This window comes from Oncorhynchus mykiss, chromosome 22 (genome assembly GCF_057628025.1).
Source record: "Oncorhynchus mykiss isolate SJ-2025 chromosome 22, ASM5762802v1, whole genome shotgun sequence".
NCBI classification, from domain to species: Eukaryota; Metazoa; Chordata; class Actinopteri; order Salmoniformes; family Salmonidae; genus Oncorhynchus; species Oncorhynchus mykiss.
The window spans coordinates 22,987,639-23,011,168 of record NC_143043.1 but is presented as its reverse complement, the minus strand read 5'-3'; the positions used below and the strand labels follow the sequence as shown (position 1 = coordinate 23,011,168).

At 41.4% G+C, this 23,530-nt stretch overlaps 1 protein-coding gene across 1 annotated transcript; it reads left to right on the top strand.

The window, feature by feature from the left end:
* Positions 1-2,467: 2,467 nt before the first annotated feature.
* On the top strand, positions 2,468-13,714 carry LOC100136257 (myc-regulated DEAD box protein). Its single transcript, NM_001124521.3, is given in 14 exon segments — positions 2,468-2,613; positions 3,090-3,278; positions 3,412-3,606; positions 4,672-4,807; positions 5,033-5,133; positions 6,022-6,221; positions 8,022-8,136; positions 8,260-8,399; positions 8,715-8,876; positions 10,243-10,395; positions 10,541-10,654; positions 10,801-10,857; positions 12,798-12,975; positions 13,180-13,714. Coding segments are annotated over 14 exon segments (1,992 nt in total). The 5' UTR covers positions 2,468-2,507; the 3' UTR covers positions 13,326-13,714.
* The last annotated feature ends 9,816 nt before the right edge of the window (positions 13,715-23,530 follow it).

Here is a 23,530-nt window from a genome sequence, read left to right as displayed (position 1 = left end):
TGACAACAGGGAAAGCTCAGGTCCTTCCCAGCTCAAAGATGTGCTTACTGCACCCTGTGTTGCATGGCGACGTCTCCTCGAAGGTGTAGCTGCTCAGCCGTTGTTGGTGGTGGCACTTCAGGAAGTCTTGGGACATCTGCTGTCAGGATCAATCTCTTTGGTAGTCCGATTTGAGAACCCAGTCTTCTAAACACTGCTCTCCTGAAGTTCTGGGATTTCGGTGTAGTCCTTTGCAGTTTTCAATGCGTTGATACTTCACCTTCGACATTGTTATTGTAATCTTCTTTCGCTGAAAGATAGAATACTATTTCATAAGAATTTTGTCTATAGAATTAACTATCACACCTGATTAAACTAATTGCATTCTAAACTGAAAATCATGATTAGTTGATTACTGAAGTCGTGTTAGCTGGGGCTGGGGCTGGGGCAAAGGTGTGGCACCAATCAAGCCCCCGAGGACTGGAGTTGACCATTCCTGACCTAGATCAGAGATAAAACTACCTAGTTTTAGAACGTGTTGTACAACAGCTGACTTAAGACGGGGCATTAAAAATCTCTTTTAAAAAGCATGTGAAAAAGGTAATTCAAATAACCAAATTCAACCTAGCTAATTTCCGATTTACACGAAATTGTTTGACTACAGAGGTAGCAAAATTGTACTTCAAATCTATGATACTCCCCCACTTAACATACTGCTTGACTAGTTGGGCCCAAGCTTGCTGTACAACACTAAAACCTATTCAGTCTGTCTACAAACAGGCTCTCAAAGTGTTTGATAGGAAGCCCAATAGCCATCATCATTGTCACATCCTTAGAAAGCATGAGCTCTTGAGTTGGGAAAATCTTGTGCAATACACCGACGCATGTCTTGTATTCAAGATCCTTAATGGCCTGGCTCCCCCTCCACTCAATATTTTTGTTAAACAGAAAACCCAGACATATGGCAGCAGATCCACAAGGTCTGCCATGAGAGGTGACTGTATAGTTCCCCTAAGGAAAAGCACCTTTAGTAAATCTGCATTCTCTGTGAGAGCTTCCCATGTCTGGAATACACTGCCATCAGACACACATAACTGCACCACATATCACACTTTAACAAAATGCTTGAAGACATGGCTAAAGGTCAATCAGATTTGTGAACATGGTCCCTAGCTGTGTGTTGCCGCTTTCCATGTTGTCTGTTGTCTGTAGCTTGTGAGGTGTGGAAACACTTTGTTGCTTTTATGAATTTTGTCTTGCTGCTTTTTATTTTATGTTGCTCTGTCTGTATGCTGCGTCTTGCTTGTCCTATGTTGCTCTGTCTGTATGTTATGTCTTGCTTGTCCTATGTTGCTATGTCTTGCTTGTTCTATGCTGCTATTGTCTATATTGTAATTGTTTTTAATAACCTGCCCAGGGACTGCGGTTGAAAATTAGCCGGCTGGCTAAAACCGGCACTTTTACTGAAACGTTGATTAATGTGCACTGTCCCTGTAAAAATAAAAAATAAACTCAAACTCAAGATCAAGAACCCGTGATGTGCAGTTGAAAACGTTTCCATGATAATGGTGCCGCTTATTAACAATTCCATGATGAAACTTTGAAACAAAGTTGCCACTTGTTGTAGCAAACGAGTGTCATGAAATACATGCACCAGAAACAAGGTACAATTTTTGACTTGTCAGAATTGTCAGCAAGCCAGGCTAGTTGCAGTAACTTCTAAAGTATTCACACCGCTTGATTTCCCCCACATTTTGTTGTGTTACAGCCTGAATTTAAAATGTATTAAATTTAGACTGTTTTGTCACTGGCCTACACACAGTACCTCATAATGTCAAAGTGGAATTATGTTTATCAATAATAGTGTTTAACATGATTTTTGAATGACTACCTCATCTCTGTAACCCACACATATCTGTAAGGTCCCTCAGTTGAGCAGTGGATTTCAAACACAGATTCATCCACAAAGACCAGGGAGGTTTTCCATTGCCTCGCAAAGACGGGCACCTGTTGGTGGTGGGCAAGACCTAAAAATGGTTGTCTAGCAATAATCAACAACCAATTTTGACAGGCCTTGAAGAATTGTTCGAATATGAATGGGAAAATGTTGCACAATCCTGGTGTTGAAAGCTCTTAGAGACTTACCCAGGTGCTTCTACAAAATATTGTGTGAATACTTATGTAAATGAGATGTTTCTGTATTTCATTTTCAATAAATTTGCAAACATTTCTAAAAACATTTTCACTGTCTTTATGGGGTATTATGTATTGTTGGCTGAGAAAAACATATATTAATTCGATTTTTAATTCAGGCTGTAGCGCAACAAAAATGTGGAATAAGTCAAAGGGTAACTTTTGTTCTCTTTTTTAATTAAGAGCAACGGGTCTGGCAGGTAAAATTGATTTCATCCCTGGCCCAGACTCCAGTACAGTAGGTGGCGGTAATGCACCATAACGTTGGATGCCAATCACCGATAAACGCAACCGAAGAAGAAGAGTTCCACGTGTGTGAGTGCTCAGCTGCAATCATGGCAGATCTTCAGATGAGGCTTCTTCGGCAGAAAATCCAGAAAAGAAGCGTAAAGAACAAAGAGCGAAAGCTACTTCAGAAACGGAAACAGGAGAAGGATAATGGTAACTGTTTTTCCAGTACTGAAATCATTGTCGACAAGTTGTATTGACACTTTATCCCGCTAGGCCACCTCGAAGCAAGGCTAGGTAGCTATGACCCTTGTTAGCTACCTTAACTAGCTAGTATGTCTCTGATGGATGTTTCTGCAGAGTTATCTATATCGGAAATCACGCATTAAAGACAGTATTTTAGTTCATACACGTAGCTAAATCAACGATCGTAAAGAAAATGATCCCCATTCCGTTAACGTGTGGTGTTTTTATAGCTAGCTACTACACTACTGCTTTAGAAAAAAAGCTAACCTTAGACATAAGCGAAACATTGTTGGCTTGGAGACGTTGATCTCTTCCCGTTATTGATATCTGCATTATTTGAATGAAGTTCCCAAACAGTCAGTTAGCTAAGGTTTGCTGCCACCTAGCTAGTTCGTTGAATAATCACATATATAATTATTCTGTGTAACTTACGTTGTTCACAGACGACGCAAACGGACTTCCAGAGGAGTGTTGTGATGAAAAGAGTCAGGTGGCCACAGCCATATCAAAGCCACAGAATGCCAAACCCACGAATAAGCAGCAAAAAGAGAAGAATGGGCCGGCAGAGGTGGACACAGAACATTTTGTCAAGAAGAAAAATAAAAGAAAGCTCAACACCACTGAACAGCCAGGTAATGTTGTGTACCACTCAGTCATTTATTAGAATGGTTGTTGAACCGTTCACTGGTAAATGGCTAAAAGTGTCAGTTTCCCAAGTTAGTGAATGTTGTCCATGTCAACGAATATTTAATGTTTCTAATGTAGGTGTGAAAAAAGCGAAGAAGGAGGAAGATGTGACAGAGGAGGATGCTGATCAGACCACAGACAAAGCCACACAGCCTCTTGAACAGGGAGATGAGGGGGGGGATGATGAAGAGGAAAGTGAGAATGGGGCGGAAGGAGAAAAGTTTGAGGATACTGAGGAGGAAGATGAACCAAAGCTCCCATCTGGCTTGACAGGTATTCCATGTTCAATGATATAGAGGCTTTTGCACAACCAAATGTTAGCCTTGTCAGTTGTGCATGTTATGTGTAGCAATCATTTCTCAGTCTTAGATATGGGCCAGGAACTATTTACAATTGAGCCTCTGCCAGCATACAAATATGTATAATAGTCTGTGTTTTATCTTCCTGGTAACCATGGTCCTTTACTGTAGGTAATCCCCAGTCAGTCTACTTGCCGTGTTCTGTGTTAGTATGGGATGGGCATTTAAAATCATTTCACTATTTAGAATAATAAAAGTTATTAAAAAAAATAAAAAAAACTTTAAACAAGTTGGGCAGGGGCCAGCGGTGTGTGAGAGGCAAAAAAAGTAGCCACTGACTCACGCTAGTTAGACAAAAGTGTAAATGGCATAGGTTATCTATCATCCCATCTGGCAGTGCCTGTCTCTACTGCATCAAAACGATGTAAAGAAGCTAGCTAAGATAGTCAGACGTTAGCTAGCCAGCCAGAATAGTTGAGGCTATTTCACTGCGCCCCCCCCCGTTTCTTGTCTATAACATTCCATTCAGAATAAACCACAGCCTACCTGTCAGTTGCATTTATCTAACTTAATTCTGGAATTTTACGTCCATTTTTCATTGATTAGTGATCTCCCACTTCACATGGTGTCTCTGACTGTAGTGCCAACAACAACAAGCTACACGCGACGTGTGAAACTTGTGTAGGCTATACAGAAGCCTGTGTCTTTTTATTGGCCGCATGTCTTGACAATTACTTTCAAGCGTTTGTTTTATTAAATTAAGCATTTCAAATATCATTGTATATCTGTGTGTGTGTAGCAATGTCACATCGATAATTTTATTTAATTGAGACAAAGCCTTTTCATTGTTAAAATAGGCCTATGATTTTAATTTTTTTATGAATATACCTGCTCTCGCAAGTAGGCCTATTCGAATACCAATGTCAGTTTGGATATTAGAAAAACCCTGCCCATCCCTATGTGTTAGTGGTAGACTAGAGCCCTTCTATGCCAAAACCCACAGAGGTGGGAACTGTTAACTGTGGTTTCTGTATCTCAGGTGCGTTTGAGGACACGTCGTTTGCCTCTCTAGCGCCTCTGGTGAGTGAGAACACTCTAAAGGGTGTGAAGGAGATGGGCTTTGAGCACATGACTGAGATCCAACACAAAAGCATACAGCCCCTATTGGAGGGAAGGTACGCCTACAGTTTATCTCCAAGTTTCATGCTAGGCAGAATCGCCACCTGTTCACGTATCCCTGCATCTCTAAAGCAGAGCTCTGTAAAAATCCATCCAGAACCACCAAAAGTTGGTGACTTTCATCCTAGAATCAGTCCTACGGGATTGATAAAGTAGGCTAATATTGTTTTGACTTGATAGATGACCCCCCCCCCCCCCCCTTTTTTTTTCAATATTTCTAGAGATATCCTGGCTGCTGCTAAGACTGGCAGTGGTAAAACCCTGGCCTTCCTCATCCCTTCCATCGAGCTCATCTACAAACTTAAGTTCATGCCCAGAAATGGTAAGATTAGTAGATTACTTCAACCGTCTATATTGGTTCAATGTTATAAACATTCTGCATCATAATGCTACAAGCTTCACGTGCATATATATATATCTATGAATTTTTGGAGCAGTGGACACATTTTGGTAACATGATACCTTGCGGGTCCATGTATTTATCCCAGATAGCAAAGTTCACAAGGGGGTGATGGCAAAGATTTTTCAGTTGAAAACATCATCACAACTGTAAGCTAATTCGAAAGAACTAACTGCATATTTAAATAATAGCTAGGCCTACATGTAATGAAAGTTCATGTTTGATTTACATGACCATGTTTTGTGCCTGCCTGTAAGGTGTAGGTTACTTAGCATCCCACATGTCACCCATGTTAAATAATTTAATAATAAAAATCAATGTATTCACTCCCATATCAGCTAAAAATAGAGAAGGCACATGGCTACCAGCTGTTTTTACCGTGTAGCTGTAGTTATTACTTCACGACAAAATACATTTTTGGGTGGATTCTAGTATGGCTACAATGTTTGGTTTATTGTTTGAACAGTTGCTGAGGTTATATTTGGTTATCAATGCTACTTTCATGCGCAGCCTATTGATCAAGGAACCAAGGGACACCACTGCGCTATGCTCTGTCTCTATTGTCTCCGTAGAGTGTGTAGACCCCCCCCCCTTTTTTTGTTTAGGCATTCACAGATATGAAAGGACTGGGTAGGAGTAAGAAATATGGCAATGTTTTGACTTAACTCTCCTGTAGACTAGGCACAATGTCCCTCATTACCTTTCACCCATCCAGTCTTACTAGCATCAAAGGTGTAGGATCTAAAGAAAGGGCCTAGGAACTGAACTGAAATGTGCCTGAGACGCAGCCCTGCTCCCCACTATCCTAAGGTACAGGCGTGGTGATCTTGTCCCCAACGCGCGAGTTGGCCATGCAGACGTACGGCGTGATGAAGGAGCTGATGACCCACCACGTGCACACCTTCGGCCTGATCATGGGCGGCAGCAACCGCACGGCCGAGGCCCAGAGGCTGGCCAATGGCGTCAACATCCTGGTGGCCACGCCCGGGAGACTGCTTGACCACCTCCAGGTAACCATGGTGATAAGAACCGTAACTGTATTCATTTATATCAAAGTTGGGACCAGGTAACCTCTGAGCACCGCAATGTTGACTGAGGATCAGATTGTACACTGAAAAATATATATATAAACCCAACCCTTTCAAGGTTTTACTGTGTTAGTTCATATAAGGAAATCAGTCAATTGAAATATATTCATTAGGCCCTAATCTATGGATTTCGCATGACTGGGAATACAGATGTGCATCTGTTGATCAGACCCACCCCCCCACAAAAAAAAGGGTAGGAAGTGGATCAGAAAACCAGTCAGTATCTGGTGTGACCATTTGCCTCATGCAGCGCATAGAGTTGGCAATAACAATATAAGTTACTTTAAGATGGAATTTTGATGAACCACATGACATTGATTTTGAGATATGAAGGCTTTTTTATAAATTAAACTGTTCCATGAAAATCGTAACTGGCACGCAGATTAGTAGAAATGGTACGATAACTTGGCACTCCAATTGGAAAAGGTTGACGGAAACTTCAGGAGCGTAATGGCAGAATCTGCGAAGGCCAGCCGCAGGGGGAGGATGGTCGGGAACAGTTTTTCTTCCCCCTTTCTGATTAGGCTATATTGATCTCTTCTCCCTCTTCAATAATTTCTTACTTTAAGCACTGCGATTAAAAGTTGTCAGCCAAGTTCAGTCGCCTACCTATCGTTTATTTTATTCAAACATAGGGTGTGTCTATATATGGAAAAATACACATTTTAAAATGTTGACCAATCGATTGGTCGAAAGAACAAATCACACTCGGTCCACAACACACAAATTTTCAGACAGTCCTAATTGTCATTCAATGCGAGTAAAAACAGACTTTGCTAACTTGCTTTTTGAGAAGCTCCACTTTGGTGGTGAGTTACGACAATCAGAAATACTATCAGACATCCCCAAATGGGCACATTTCTACATTTTCTCACAGGCCAGGTCACCTACTCTGACGTGTAGTCAGTTGTGCGTTCTTACTCAACATTGACAGGAGCGCTCCAAACAAAAGACCTTTAATAAATTGACAAGACTCTGAAATTAAATACGTTTTGAGCTCTGCAAATAACATGTCCATTCCGACAATGAGAATGGAAAACGACTGTAATAATATTGAATGCATTAACAGAAGTTACCATAACCCAACAAACATTGTAGATTAAAAATGATGGGGATTAACAGTACATTTTCTACTGGTGATATATAAGTAATGGGGAATTGATAGACACTAACACTCAAACAATTCATACAATGAAGTTATGAAACGATGAATGTGCAAAAATTGGCAGGAGAGCACATTCTGGGGAGAGTCGCGCCTTGTGCATCTTAGCCACACAGCCCCTCCTTGACTCAACTTTTTTTTATTATACCAAAGACACATCTTCACATACTTTAGACCTTAGGAATACTCTCAAACAGTGTCATTTCCAAAGCAGTAGCCATTTATGGAAAACCAATGCAATTTTGAAACCAATGCAATTTCACTTATTTCCAAAATGTTATCAAATTGCTTGGCATGCCAAAGCAAATACCCTTGCTTGCGATGCCTGTGCTAGACTGTGCCATCCCCGCAGACTCCACAATGGATCGGTCCACTGAGACTGGTGTGAATCAGACAAGTGTGTCTGCCTTAAAATAAATACAATTAATTTGCGACCACTCAACAAAACAAATCTGGTGACCAAATAATGGACTAGTCGACTAAATGGGACCTAGATTTTTGCACACATTCAGTCCTGGACTCTTTTCATTTGTTTCTCTCCACTCCCTTGCTCTCTGTAGAATACTGCTGGCTTCATGTATAAGAACCTCCAGTGTCTGATTATTGACGAAGCTGACCGTATCCTGGAGGTCGGCTTCGAGGAGGAGCTGAAGCAGATCATCAAACTCCTGCCAAGTATGTACCCACCTCATGGCTATAACCGTCCTTGCACATACTGTACCATGGAGTTTGATGATGCTTTTTGTCTGTATGTGTAACTCCCGGTGTTTAACATGTTCAACGTGCATTCTTCCTCAGAGCGGAGGCAGACGATGCTGTTCTCGGCCACCCAGACCCGTAAGGTGGAGGACCTGGCCCGTATTTCCCTGAAGAAGGAGCCCCTCTACGTGGGTGTGGACGACAACAAGGACAATGCAACCGTGGACGGCCTGGAGCAGGTAAACAAAACGACTAACTGCTGCAAAGTGACGATACTCATGCATGATGTGTCAGGTGGTCAGCTTGTTGTAGCTAGTTAAGTGGATCGTCGTCACATGCCCAAGACTCAAAGTATCTGAAAGTAGCAAAGCTTTAATGTTTTTGGTTAGAGTATTGGGTCGTTTGAGACCTTACCGTGTCTCATCCACGGCAAGGTTATAGGTAAACCTCACATCAGTTAGAATGTGTACTTCAGACAAGGATCTGGTTCTCTGGTTGTCTCTGGTGCTTCAGGGATGCGTGGTCTGATATGTAAACCTTGTCTTGGTTTTCAGGGCTATGTGGTGTGTCCCTCAGAGAAGCGCTTCATGCTGCTCTTCACCTTCCTGAAGAAGAACCGCAAGAAGAAGCTGATGGTGTTCTTCTCCTCCTGCATGTCGGTCAAGTTCCACTACGAGCTGCTCAACTACATTGACCTGCCTGTCATGGCCATCCACGTGAGTCGTCACCTCTGTCATTAAGAAAGCTAAACTATTATGCGTGTTGGGTTCTTGAGTCAATTAAACCATGCTCATTTCATGCTTATCTTTATATTTATAAAAATAAATAAAAAGCATGTATTTTATAACATTTAGGCAAGTTACCTGGCTAACTCCTTGATCCTGCTTTGTAGTATACCCCTCAGGGTTGTAAGTAAACAAAATTGTGTTCTATAGGACAAGTTCAGATAAACCGTCAGAAACGGGAAGGTACTATCTGTTTTAGTGCCTACTGAACATGACACAACTCACTTTATTCACTTGTCTCAGGAAGTTATTCTGGGCCCTTTGAGTCTAAAAGACACTCAAGCCATATACACCACAGGCGATAATTACGCCAAAACTAAAATATAAATAATCCGTGTCTCGAGTAACAGCAAGATAGTTCCAAGACTAGCAACATATTGTATCTGTCAGAAGTTTTCAGGCTGTTATGACTCAATTTGAGCTTTGTTACAGTGAACCCCAGTCTGACTCCACAAGGCATCCTCTCTCATTTGTCTGCTGCAGAGATGACTGGTACAATCACAATTGGGTCTAAAGGCCTTAAACCATTATAGCACAATGATATGTGCTATAATATGATATTAACAAATATTGTTCTGTGGCATTAAACATTAACATGTGCTGTAATATGTTTGGCAAAAATGTCAATCAATGACAGATTTCTTGAGTTAGATTAATTCAGACTATTTTGGCTACAGTGTCTCAAGAAGGACAAACTTTACTATTGCTGCTTTTTTTCCTTTTTCAAGCCATGGTCTTTTATAAAAAATGTTTACCCCCTTTCTTCCCCAATTTTGTGGTATTCAATTGGTAGTTAGTCTAGTCTCATCGCTGCAACTCCCGTACTGACTCGGGAGAGGGCGAAGGTCGATAGCAATGCATCTTCCGAAACACAACCTAGCCAAGCTGCACTGCTTCTTCACACAATGCCCACTTAACCTGGAAGCCAGCCGCACCAATGTGTCGGAGGAAGCGCCGTACACCTGACGACTGTGTCGGCGTGCATACGCCCGGCCCGCCGCAGGAGTCGCTGGTGCGTGATGGGGCAAGGCATCCCTGCCGGCCAAACCCTCCCCTAGGCCAATTGTCCCATGGGTCTCCTGGTCGTGGCCGGCTGCGACAGAGCCTGGACTCGAACCCAGAATCTCTAATAGCACAGCTAGCATTGCGAAGGTCTTTTTTAAGGGAGTATGCTAACATGCACGTTCAGTATGCCTAGTCAACCGAACCGAAGCATGCGGAAGCCTTCAGCAGGCATCCTCTGTGGTCACTGCTGTCTGTGGCTGACGTCTAATCTCCTTTTGCTTTGATCTCTCAGGGGAAGCAAAAGCAGACCAAGCGTACCACCACCTTCTTCCAGTTCTGTAACGCCGACTCAGGCATCCTGCTGTGTACAGATGTGGCGGCCAGAGGCCTGGACATCCCTGAGGTGGACTGGATTGTCCAATATGACCCCCCAGATGACCCCAAGGTACCTAGTGAAGTTTGATTCACTGTTTCATGCAGCTTTGACATTATCCATAAATAACACCTAGCCTATAGGCATCTCTAGCCAATGCCTCAGTGAAGCATTCACATTGTTTTCCCTCTTCCATATTTCTTCCCTCTTTTCCTAGGAATATATCCACAGGGTGGGCAGAACGGCTCGCGGGATCAACGGCATAGGCCATGCCCTCCTAATCCTCAGGCCAGAGGAGCTGGGTTTCCTGCGCTTCCTCAAACAAGCCAAGGTAAGACCCTAACCCAACCATCTCTAACTCAACCATCTCCCATTACCTCAACCCAGCAAAACCAAGAAAAACATGCAAAAGATTTAAGTCTTTCAGCAGCAATATGTTATAAAATGAAATTTTACATTGTGTTCATCTTGCCTCAGGTTCCTTTGAGTGAGTTTGAATTCTCTTGGGCAAAGATCTCTGATATCCAGGGTCAGGTAAGATATTCATCCACATTTGATTTCTGCATGTGAATCAGAGCTAACTGACATTACATCTGTCACATTTAATATTCAGGTCAAGTCATAAGCAACTTCTTCCATTGAACAGGAGTTAACTTCTGTTACATACTCCCCAACGTATTTATTTGGGTAATGAAGCTAAAACTTTTAATTTGGCTCTATACTGAAGCATTTTGGATTGGAGACTACATTTTTTGAGGCCACAGTAAAGAACAACTTTTATTTTCATATACGGTGCCTTCAGAAAGTATTCATACCCCTTATTCCACGTTTTGTGTTAGACATAATTCAAAATTTATTAAATTGATAATCACACTACCAAAACAAACTGCAAATGCATCTAACAAGTTTGTATCCACGCTTGATGTAATCATTGCGTTGCTAGGAATATGGGACCAAATACTAAACTTTTGCCACTTCAATACACAAATGAGGGGACTAGATACATTGTGCTTTCATTTCTAAAAGGTTGAACAAATACAGTGCCTTCAGAAATTATTCACACCCCTTTACTTTTTCCACATTTTGTTACAAGCCCGAATTTTAAATTATTTAAATTCAATCACACACAATACCCCATGACCTCAGTGGAAATTTGTTTGTAGAGCATTTTAGAAATTAATACATTTACAACTGAAATGTCTCAAGTCAATAAGTATTCAACCCCTTTGGTATGGCAAGCAAAATAATTCCAGGAGTAAAAATTTGCTTAACAAATCTCATAATTTGCATGGACTCGTTCCGTGTTCAATAATAGTGGTTAACATGATTTTTGAATGACTACCCCATCTCTGCACCCCACACACATGGAGCATGGCGAAGTTATTAATTACACTTTGGATGGTGTATCAATACAGCCAGTCACTACAAAGATACAGGTGTCTTTAACCCTGTTGCCAGAGAGGAAGGAAACTGCTCAGGGACTTTACCATGAGGCCAATGGTGATTTTAAAACAGAGTTTTAATGGTTGTGATATGAGAACTGAGATTGGATCAACAATATTGTAGTTACTCCACAATACTAACCTAAAATACAGAGTGAAAAGGAAGCCTGTACAGAAAAAAAATATTACAAAACTTGCAACAAGGCACTTAAATAGTACTGCAAAAATATGTGGCAAAGAAATTCACTTTTTTTTGTCCTGAATACACACATTTGTCCTGAAAACAAGGTGTTATGTTTGGGGTGAATCTCACACATCACTGAGTACCACTCTTCATATTTTCAAGCTTGGTGGTGGTTGCATCATGTTATGGGTATGCTCGTAATCGGCAAGTACTAGAGTTTGTTAGGATAAAAATGCAGCTATAACGGAATGCAGCTATAAGCACAGGCAAAATCCTAGAGGAAAACCATGTTCAGTCTGCTTTCCAACAGCCACTGTGAGACAAATTCACATTTCAGCAGGACAATAACCTTGAACACAAGGCAAAATGTACACTGGAATTGCTTACAAAGACTACATGTAATTTTTACAGTTGACTTAAATCAGCTTATATCTATGGCAAGACTTGAAAATGGCTGTCTAGCAATTATCAACAATCAACTTCACAGAGCTTGAAGAATTTAACACAAAAAAATATAATTATCTAGTATTTTAAAATCCAGGTGTGCAACGTTTTCAAAGTTTATTGTGTGTAGTTGGGAGACAATTGTTTTTATAATGAATCCATTTTGAACTCACGCTGTGACACAACAAACTGTTGAATAAGTTCAGGGGTATGAATATGTTCTGAAGGCACTATTTCAAAATGCCCTCAAATAAAAGTTGACATTCTATACTGTCGCCTCATAAAGTTTTAGCTTCACTGTCCAAATAAATACGCAGTGGGGTGTATGCAATTATCTGACAAGCCTTGAAATCTCAATGACAAATCCACAAAGGTTTGTAGTTTTCTCAATTTGTTATTTGCAGCTGAATAAGCTGATTGAGAAGAACTACTACCTGCACAAGTCAGCCCAGGAGGCCTACAAGTCCTATGTGCGGGCGTACGACTCTCATTCCCTCAAAGCGATCTACAGTGTCAACACGCTCAACCTCCCCATGGTGGCACAGTCTTTCGGCTTTACTGTGCCTCCCTACGTCGACCTCAGTATCCTTTTCCTCGGCCAAGTGCCTGGGCATATTTTCACCAATGTCGTTTCTGAAGGGTTGCATCGCCTTACTTTGTTTGTCAATGCCTGTTGTCAAACATCCTTTATTCCATCCCTCTGGCACCCCCCCCCCAGGTCGTAACGATAAAAGCCTTCTCAATTGGTCAGTACAGTGTTTCCCTTAACCCAGCACTCCTCTCCAGACGTTCACAGCAAAGGAGGACTGAAGATGACGAAGAGGGGTGGAGGTGGCGGCTTCGGCTACCAGAAGGGCAAGCCCGCTCACAAAGCCAAAATCTTCAAGCACGTCAACAAAGGCAAGGGGGACAAGAGGCAATTCTCACGCTGACCTGCGGTCCTTGGGGGGCCACTACAAAATGGCTTCCTGACCTGGACGCACTCCCCTCTCAATCTCTATCTTATCTAGAGACCCTGTAATGGGCGTCATGTCTCGCTCCCTATTTGTATGTGTTAGAACAGTCTCTTGCTACCTGTCGGAGGCCCAATTTCCGCTTCAATGCCTCCACCTGTCTTTCTGGACAGGTATTTTGTATCTAGTGACAGGGCTCTCTGGGCTAGTAACTGTTGAGACAGCCCCTGCAGTCCTTTACTCACAGCAGATGTGGATTTTACCTTGGACTGTCTTTGATTTAATTATACAGAACTGTACATTGCTAAATGTATTTCCATGATTTTCATCCTTCTACTTTACTGGCTAATTAAAACGTTTATACACCCACACTGTTGTTGGCGCACAGAATTTAAGAGCGTTGCAACCATCGTATTCCCATTTTATAGTATACTTATATATATATATATATATTTTTTTTTAAACAAGCCTTTTCAGTTGTTGATACATTTTGTGACTAAGAGTTATTGCACTTGCGTCCTTCATAATTATAGGTAGGGTATTGGAACCAATTTCCAGAACAAAAGTAAGGGCATGCTGTTTTCTCAGAAATGTCTCATTTCAAAAACTGATCACCATCGAAGAGATCCTGAGCTAGTGGTTGTAGTGACATAAATTCCACATGGGGGCGGTGTATTCAAGCACAGGTTTAATATAGGTGGTGTAGTGAAGATATGGGTCTGAACCAGTCTGAAGACAGTAGTCCAGTTGTGCGCAATAATATTGCAAACACTTTCCACCCAGCGTCTCAACATGTTATGACATGGTTATAACATGTCATAACAGCTGACATACAGTAACTTGTCAACCTGTTATATGGTCGTAATACTGTCATGATGCATGTATTTAGACGTTATGACACTATTGTATGGCTGGTTATAAAACCTACCACACACGGCAAAACATTGCATTACACCATAGCCTAAAATTCAACAATGTTTTTTAGTTGACCATGTTGAAGTCAGAAGTTTAAATACACTTAGGTTGGAGTCATTAAAACTTGTTTTTCAACCACTCCACAAATTTCTTAAACTATAGTTTTGGCAAGTGTTAGGAAATCTACTTCGTGCATGACACAAATACATTTTCCAATAATTATTTACAGACAGGTTATTTCCACTCATAATTCACTGTCACAATTCCAGTGGGTCAGATGTTTACATACACTAAATTGACTGCCTTTAAACATCTTGGGAAATTCCAGAAAATTATGTCATGGCTTTAGAAGCTTCTGATATGCTAAATTACATAATTTGTGTTAATTGGAGGTGTACCTGTGGGTGTATTTCAAGGCCTACCTTTAAACTCAGTGCCTCTTTGCTTGACATCATGGGAAAATCAAAAGAAATCAGCCAAGACCTCAGAAAAAGATTGTCGACATCCACAAGTCTGCTTCATTCTTGGGAGCGATTTCCAAACGCCTGAAGGTACCACGTTCATCTGTACAAACCATAGTACGCAAGTATAAACACCATGGGACCACGTAGCCGTCATACCGCTCAGGAAGGAGACGCGTTCTGTCTCCTAGAGATGAATGTACTTTGGTGCGAAAAGTGCAAATCAATCCCAGAACAGCAAAGGGCCCTGTGAAGATGCTGGAGGGAACAGGTACAAAAGTATCTATATCCACAGTTAAATGAGTCCTATATCGACATAACCTGAAAGGTCCTCAGCAAGGAAGAAGCCACTTCTCCAAAACCGCCATAAAAAAAGCCAGACTACGGTTTGCAACTGCACATGGGGACAAAGATTGAACTTTTTGGAGAAATGTCCTCTGGTCTGATGAAACAAAAATAGAACTGTTTGGCCATAATGACCATTATGTTTGGAGGAAAAATGGGGAGGCTTGCAAGCTGAAGAACACCATCCCAACCGTGAAGCACGGGGGTGGCATCATGTTGTGGGGGTGCTTTGCTACAGGAAGGACTGGTGCAATTCACAAAATAAGATGGCATCATGAGGGCGGACAATTATGTGGATATATTGAAGCAACATCTCAAGACTTCAGTCAGGAAGTTAAAGCCTGGTCGCAAATGGGTCTTCCAAATTGACAATGACCCCAAACATACTTCCAAAGTTGTGGCAAAATGGCTTAAGGACAACAAAGTCATGGTATTGGAGTGGCCATCACAAAGCCCTGACCTCAATCCTATAGAAAACTTGTGGACAGAACTGAAAAAGCATGTGCAAGCAAGGAGGCCTACAAACCTGACTCAGTTACACCAGCTCTGTCAGGTGGAATGGGCCAAAATTCACCCAACTTATTGTGGGAAGCTTGTGGAAGGCTACACGAAACATTTGATCCAAGTTAAACAATTTAAAGGCACATTTTGACCCACTGGGAATGTGATGAAAGAAATAACAGCTGAAATAAATCAGTTTCTCTACTATTATTCTGACATTTCACATTCTTAAAATAAAGTGGTGATCCTAACTGACCTAAGACAGGGACTTTTTACTAGGATTAAATGTCAGGAATTGTGAAAAACTGAGTTTAAATGTATTTGGCTAAGGTGTATGTAAACTTTCGACTTCAACTGTAAATTATCATTGTAATTGCGCACACATTGATGTCAGACATGCACCTACCCAAATGCTGTTGCTGATACTGGGATGTGCACGGGAGCAGATTTCAGGTGCGGGACAAGACACCCTTTTTTTTACTGATATAATGGCATGTACGTGATAGACCTGTCTGACTTACATGATTATGATGGTCATAAAGTTTAACCATTTCATAGTGTATTATCTTAATCCAAGTAAAGTTATACAGGATGGTAATAATGCTTCATGACAGTGTCATGGAGTGTTTTTTTCAACAAGTTATTTCAAATGTGATGGGAAAGAAACATGACTAAATAATTATTTACAACAATAGAAACAAACTTTCAAACAAAAGGGAACGTCTTGGCAGGGAAAAAAATAATTTGACTAAATATGGGTTGACACTTCTGTAGGTGTCAAAACCAGCCCTAAAATTTACACAGGTGTAAATGTATGGGTTGTGACCGTGTTATGACCATATTATGACAGGTTATGACACAGGGTGTCAAAGTGTTAGCACAATATTACATGGTCATGATATAGGTAAATAATTATAGTATATGCTAGCATAATAGCAAGCAGAGCCGTGATCTCTAACAAAATTTGATGGAGATGCCAGTGCCACACCTCATATCCACAAAAAAGTTATATTACACTATTCATGGTAATGTCTGAAAAACATTCAATGAAGATTTTCCATTGTGCAAGCCTGTTAGTCCAGGACAAAGCTTAATCTGTGTCTGAGTAATATAAGATGTTATGATGACTTGTGCCCTCGCCTCTTAACTGGTTGTTCCTGTTTCTTGGCACAAGTTTCTTTACATTAGGTCTGACTTTTCCCCTGGAGGTTACACTCCCATCCCCCTCTACAGTATACTTTTGTCACGGGGCAGCTCAATCTTCATCAATGCCATGAACTTGTCATAACCTGTCAAATCATTTAGATTTGATGGAACATCAGTAATTGTTACATCTTTGTTAGAGTGAGTCTGTGGCATGCACCTGCACAAATAGGAGTAAACCTGTGGCCAGCACATGTCCATTTGCCCTCTCACTTGCCAAGTCCCCGTTTTGGGTGGTGTGTATATGCACATATGTGTGTGTATGTGTGCATATACAGTGCCTTGCGAAAGTATTCGGCCCCCTTGAACTTTGCGACCTTTTGCCACATTTCAGGCTTCAAACATAAAGATATAAAACTGTATTTTTTTGTGAATAATCAACAACAAGTGGGACACAATCATGAAGTGGAACGACATTTATTGGATATTTCAAACTTTTTTAACAAATCAAAAACTGAAAAATTGGGCGTGCAAAATTATTCAGCCCCTTTACTTTCAGTGCAGCAAACTCTCTCCAGAAGTTCAGTGAGGATCTCTGAATGATCCAATGTTGACCTAAATGACTAATGATGATAAATACAATCCACCTGTGTGTAATCAAGTCTCCGTATAAATGCACCTGCACTGTGATAGTCTCAGAGGTCCGTTAAAAGCGCAGAGAGCATCATGAAGAACAAGGAACACACCAGGCAGGTCCGAGATACTGTTGTGAAGAAGTTTAAAGCCGGATTTGGATACAAAAATATTTCCCAAGCTTTAAACATCCCAAGGAGCACTGTGCAAGCGATAATATTGAAATGGAAGGAGTATCAGACCACTGCAAATCTACCAAGACCTGGCCGTCCCTCTAAACTTTCAGCTCATACAAGGAGAAGACTGATCAGAGATGCAGCCAAGAGGCCCATGATCACTCTGGATGAACTGCAGAGATCTATCCATAGGACAACAATCAGTTGTATATTGCACAAATCTGGCCTTTATGGAAGAGTGGCAAGAAGAAAGCCATTTCTTAAAGATATCCATAAAAAGTGTCATTTAAAGTTTGCCACAAGCCACCTGGGAGACACACCAAACATGTGGAAGAAGGTGCTCTGGTCAGATGAAACCAAAATTGAACTTTTTGGCAACAATGCAAAACGTTATGTTTGGCGTAAAATCAACACCCTGAGCACACCATCCCCACTGTCAAACATGGTGGTGGCAGCATCATGGTTTGGGCCTGCTTTTCTTCAGCAGGGACAGGGAAGATGGTTAAAATTGATGAGAAGATGGATGGAGCCAAATACAGGACCATTCTGGAAGAAAACCTGATGGAGTCTGCAAAAGACCTGAGACTGGGACGGAGATTTGTCTTCCAACAAGACAATGATCCAAAACATAAAGCAAAATCTACAATGGAATGGTTCAAAAATAAACATATCCAGGTGTTAGAATGGCCAAGTCAAAGTCCAGACCTGAATCCAATCGAGAATCTGTGGAAAGAACTCAAAACTGCTGTTCACAAATGCTCTCCATCCAACCTCACTGAGCTCGAGCTGTTTTGCAAGAAGGAATGGGAAAAAATGTCAGTCTCTCGATGTGCAAAACTGATAGAGACATACCCCAAGCGACTTACAGCTGTAATCGCAGCAAAAGGTGGCGCTGCAAAGTATTAACTCAAGGGGGCTGAATAATTTTGCACGACCAATTTTTCAGTTTTTGATTTGTTAAAAAAGTTTGAAATATCCAATAAATGTCGTTCCACTTCATGATTGTGTCCCACTTGTTGTTGATTCTTCACAAAAAAATACAGTTTTATATCTTTATGTTTGAAGCCTGAAATGTGGCAAAAGGTCGCAAAGTTCAAGGGGGCCGAATACTTTCGCAAGGCACTGTATGTACAGTTGAAGTCGGAAGTTGAAATACACTTAGGTTGGAGTCATTAAAACTCGTTTTTCAACCACTCCACAAATTTCTTGTTAACAAACTATAGTTTTGGCAAGTCGGTTAGGACATCTACTTTGTGCATGACGAGTAATTTTTCCAACAATTGTTTACAGACAGATTATTTCACTTATAATTCACTGTATCACAATTCCAGTGGGTCAGAAGTTTACATACATTAAGTTGACTGTGCCTTTAAACCGCCTGGAAAATTCCAGAAAATTATGTAATGTTTTAGAAGCTTCTGATAGGCTAATTGACATCATTTGAGTCAATTGGAGGTGTACCTGTGGATGTATTTCAAGGCCTACCTTTAAACTCAGTGCCTCTTTGCTTGACATCATGGGAAAATCAAAAGAAATCAGCCAAGACCTCAGAAAATAATTGTAGACCTCCTCAAGTCTGGTTCATTCTTGGGAGCAATTTCCAAACGCCTGAAGGTACCACGTTCATCTGTACAAACAATAGTACGCAAGTATAAACACCATGGGACCACGCAGCCGTCATGGAAGGAGATGCGTTCTGTCTCCTAGAGATGAACGTACTGTGGTGCGAAAAGTGTAAATCAATGCCAGAACAACAGCAAAGGACCTTGTGAAGATGCTGGAAGAAACAGGTACAGAAGTATCAATATCCACATTAAAACTAATCCTATATCGACATAACCTGAAAGGTCGCTCAGCAAGGAGGAAGCCACTGCTCCAAAACCGCCATAAAAAAGCCAGACTACCGTTTGCAACTGCACATGAGGACAAAGATTGTACTTTTTGGATAAATGTCCTCTGGTCTGATGAAACAACATAGAACTGTTTGGCCATAATGACCATCGTTATGTTTGGAGGAAAAAGGGGGAGGCTTGCAAGCCGAAGAACACCATCCCAACTGTGAAGCACGGGGGTGGCAGCATCATGTTGTGGGGGTGCTTTGCTGCAGGAGGGACTGGTGAAATTCACAAAATAGATGACATCATGAGGACGGACGATTATGTGGATATATTGAAGCAACTCAAGACTTCAGTCAGGAAGTTAAAGCCTGGTCGCAAATGGGTCTTCCAAATGGACAATGACCCCAAGCATACTTCCAACGTTGTGGCAAAATAGCTTAAGGACAACAAAGTCAAGGTATTGGAGTGGCCATCACAAACCCTGACCTCAATCCTATAGAACATTTGTGGGCAGAACTGAAAAAGCATGTGCAAGCAAGGAGGCATACAAACCTGACTCAGTTTACACCAGCTCTGTCAGGAGGAATGGGCAAAAATTCACCCAACTTATTGTGGGAAGCTTGTGGATGACTACCTGAAATTTTGACCCAAGTTAAACAATTTAAAGGCAATTTTACCAAATACTAATTGAGTGTATGTAAACTTCTGACCCACTGGGAATGTGATGAAATAAATCAAATCTACCGAGTTCCAAACTGCCTCTGGAAGCAACATCAGCACAATAACTATTCGTTGGGAGCTTCATGAAATTAGATTCTGCGGCAGAGCAGCCGCACACAAGCCTAAGATCACCATTAGTCGCACTTCACTATCTAGCAGTCAGACGGAAGAATATGGGCTCGGCGGACGCCAGGAGGACGCTATATCTGCCCGAATGCATAGTGCCAACTGTAAAGTTTGGTGGAGGAGGAATAATGGTCTGGGGCTGTTTTTTTGTGGTTCGGGCTAGGCCCCTTAGTTCCAGTGAAGGGAAATCTTAATGCCACAGCATACAATGACATTCTATACGATTCTGTGCTTCCAACTTTGTGGCACAAGTTGGGATGAATTGGAACGCCGACTGCAGGCCTAATCGCCCAACATCAGTGCCCGACCTCACTAATGCTCTTGTGGCTGAATGGAAGCATGTCCCAGCAGCAATGTTCCAACATCTAGTGGAAAGCCTTCCCAGAAGAGTGGAGAATGTTATAGCAGCTTAGGGGGCATCAACTCCATATTAATGCCCATGTTTTTGGAATGAGATGTTCGACGAGCACTTTTGGTCATGTAGCGTATTTTTATTTATAAGGAAATCAGTCAATTTAAATATGAACTGTAACTCAGTAAATTCTTTGAAATTCTTGCATGTTCAGTTTATATTTTGGTTCAGAAAAATAACCCCACCAGACCCTCTGAAAGGTCTGTGCACGGCCCCGGCCTGTGGCGTACATGTTTAACATTATACCTCCAACATAATTATTTGCAAGTCAGAATGAGTTTCTATTGACTGAGTAGTTGCTGGAAGATATCATTTTTTAAATAACACTGTTGCTGTAAGTGGAAAAGCTCAAAGAACATGTTTATTGTGGAGTGCTTTTGAAGACTATGCTATATAAAGCCTTTATAAATTGTAGTTTGTTTAAAGTGGGCCCGATAAGGCTGACGTCATAATAGACCTACCACTGTTGGCTGCCACCGGTCTGGTTAGTTCAGATTACAGTACCACGGGGGATGCCATTGGGCAGGAAACATAATATTTATAATATTTCTGATAGTGCACACTCTCTCCACCATGCAGCTGCCAGCCCAATCATGAGATGTCAGCTCAGCCTGTCAGTATCTGGCACACAAGGCTTTCCCAAAAATGCATGCTAAAGTGGATACTGTATCTCAAAAGAACATACTTCAGGCCCAGTCTGTCACAATCACAGATTTTGTTTCATGTCGCAATTCTCTCATGCTGGCAAAGACATGTATGGACCTATCTTAAGCCATTGCGACACCACTTAAGTTCAGTTCATGCCAACCAGATTGAAAGATTGAAGAACATTGTGTAATTTGAACACTAAGAAAGTCATATAAGGAAGAGTTGGGATGTAGTATTACAAGTAAAACCTTTTACCAAGTGTCATTGTACATACCAGGTCAAATACATACCTGTATGTCCATTTATTTATTTTTACCTTTATTTAACTAGGCAAGTCAGTTAAGAACAAATTCTTATTTTCAACGACGGCCTAGGAACAGTGGGTTAACTGCCTTGTTCAGGGACAGAATGACAGATTTGTACCACGTCAGCTCGGGATTCGATCTTGCTGTTAAGGTTTTCTTGCGGTGAAGGAGAGGAGGACCAAAATGCAGCGTGGTTATTTGTATACATCTTTAATAAAGATGAAAACACGAACAAAACAACCGTAACATGAAAACCGCCTATCTGGTGCAAACAGAGACAGGAACAATCACCCCAACACCAAACAGGCAACCTAAATATGGTTCTCAATCAGAGACAATGACTAACACCTGCCTCTGATTGAGAACCATATCAGGCCAAACACAGAAACAGACAAACTAGACACACAACATAGAATACCCACTCCGATCACACACTGACCAAACAAAACATAGAAACATACAAAGCAAACTATGGTCAGGGTGTGACACTTGCAACTTTCCAGTTACTAGTCCAACGCTCTAACCACTAGGCTACCTGCCGCCCCACAATACTTTTATATGGGGTGACCCATTGCAACCCGTACATTTGTCCTGAGAGTGCAAACACCAAGTGAAATCATACACATATTAGAGCTTATCCATAGGCCTATATATGATCTCAAGCCCAAAAAAAGCCTGAATTAAAATAATTATTGTGCTGTTATACAATACATACTGTAGCCTAATAGCCTACCGCACGATACAATATAAAAAACATATTTAATTGGTCTAGCCTATAGGATACTCCAAAATTAAACAAACTCTAGTAATCACCTTTGAGGGTGGACTGTATTATTATGCATACTGGGTGGACTGGTTACCTTATGCTATGCTCCAAACTTTATATACATGAGTCTGGGTTGAGAACGTATAGGCCAGGGATCATCAACTAGATTCAGCTGTGGATGGTGGATCATAATTACAAATAATTTGTAGACTGCAAATTTGTCCTGAGAGTGCAAACACCAAGTGAAATCATGTTCTTGGCTAATTCAAGTAACCAGCTGTTCCACAAAGAGCTGAAGAGTAAAGTTCCTCTTCCCTTTGTGCCAGTTTTTACAACAGGTGGCGTAGACAACTCTGCAGTTGCTGCACCAGTTCTGCAGAGGCAGCCAGTAGAGAACAACCGTAAGGGCACAGGCATTCAGCTCCATCAGCACAATCCATCTGTTCCAGTCAGTTGTAACAATCATTTTCAATCCTTGTTATATGAAGATAAATAAGAGACATTTTAGATAAAACTTGTAAACATTACACAACAAGAAGGAAATCACAAATTCAACAATGAGTGGTTTGGAAGGAATTAGTGGCTAACTGCAAGCATTTCAAAGCAATCACTGGCCTGCTATTCAGTGGAGTGGGTGTGCGGTCCAAGTCTGGGTTTAAGGGTTTCTTTTCCAAGCTTAAAAGGATAAACATTCAACATGGGCCATGCTGTCAATCCAGCAAGACTTCTGCCGCGCTAAAAACAACTGGAAATCGCAGTTTGTGGGCACCGTTTGTCACCGTTATAGTGCAATTCATGTATTGTTTAGTGTTGTGTAGTGGCTTTGCTGGTATGCATCCCGCCACTGATCTCATTGTGCTGTTGTAAATGGTGCTGTGAAGTCGCCCGCTATGATAGGGGATTAGGGCTGTATGGAGAGGTTGACCTCCATGGAAGGCTTTGTTGGATGTAAAGTTAGGGCTGTTGCAGTGACCGTGTTACTGCCATACCGGCAGTCACGACCACAGTCAAATTCCATGTGCCAGTTGAGTCACCGTAATCTCCTCCAATCTCCTCGCTCTGTACACGAATGGCGCTGATGTGTTGATAGTAGGCCTACCCAACTCGCTCCATTGTCCCTCTAATCACTCTGACATCAATGCAATTGAAAATCACATCAAACACTTATCATCAAAACAGTATTGGTGCTTTTAAA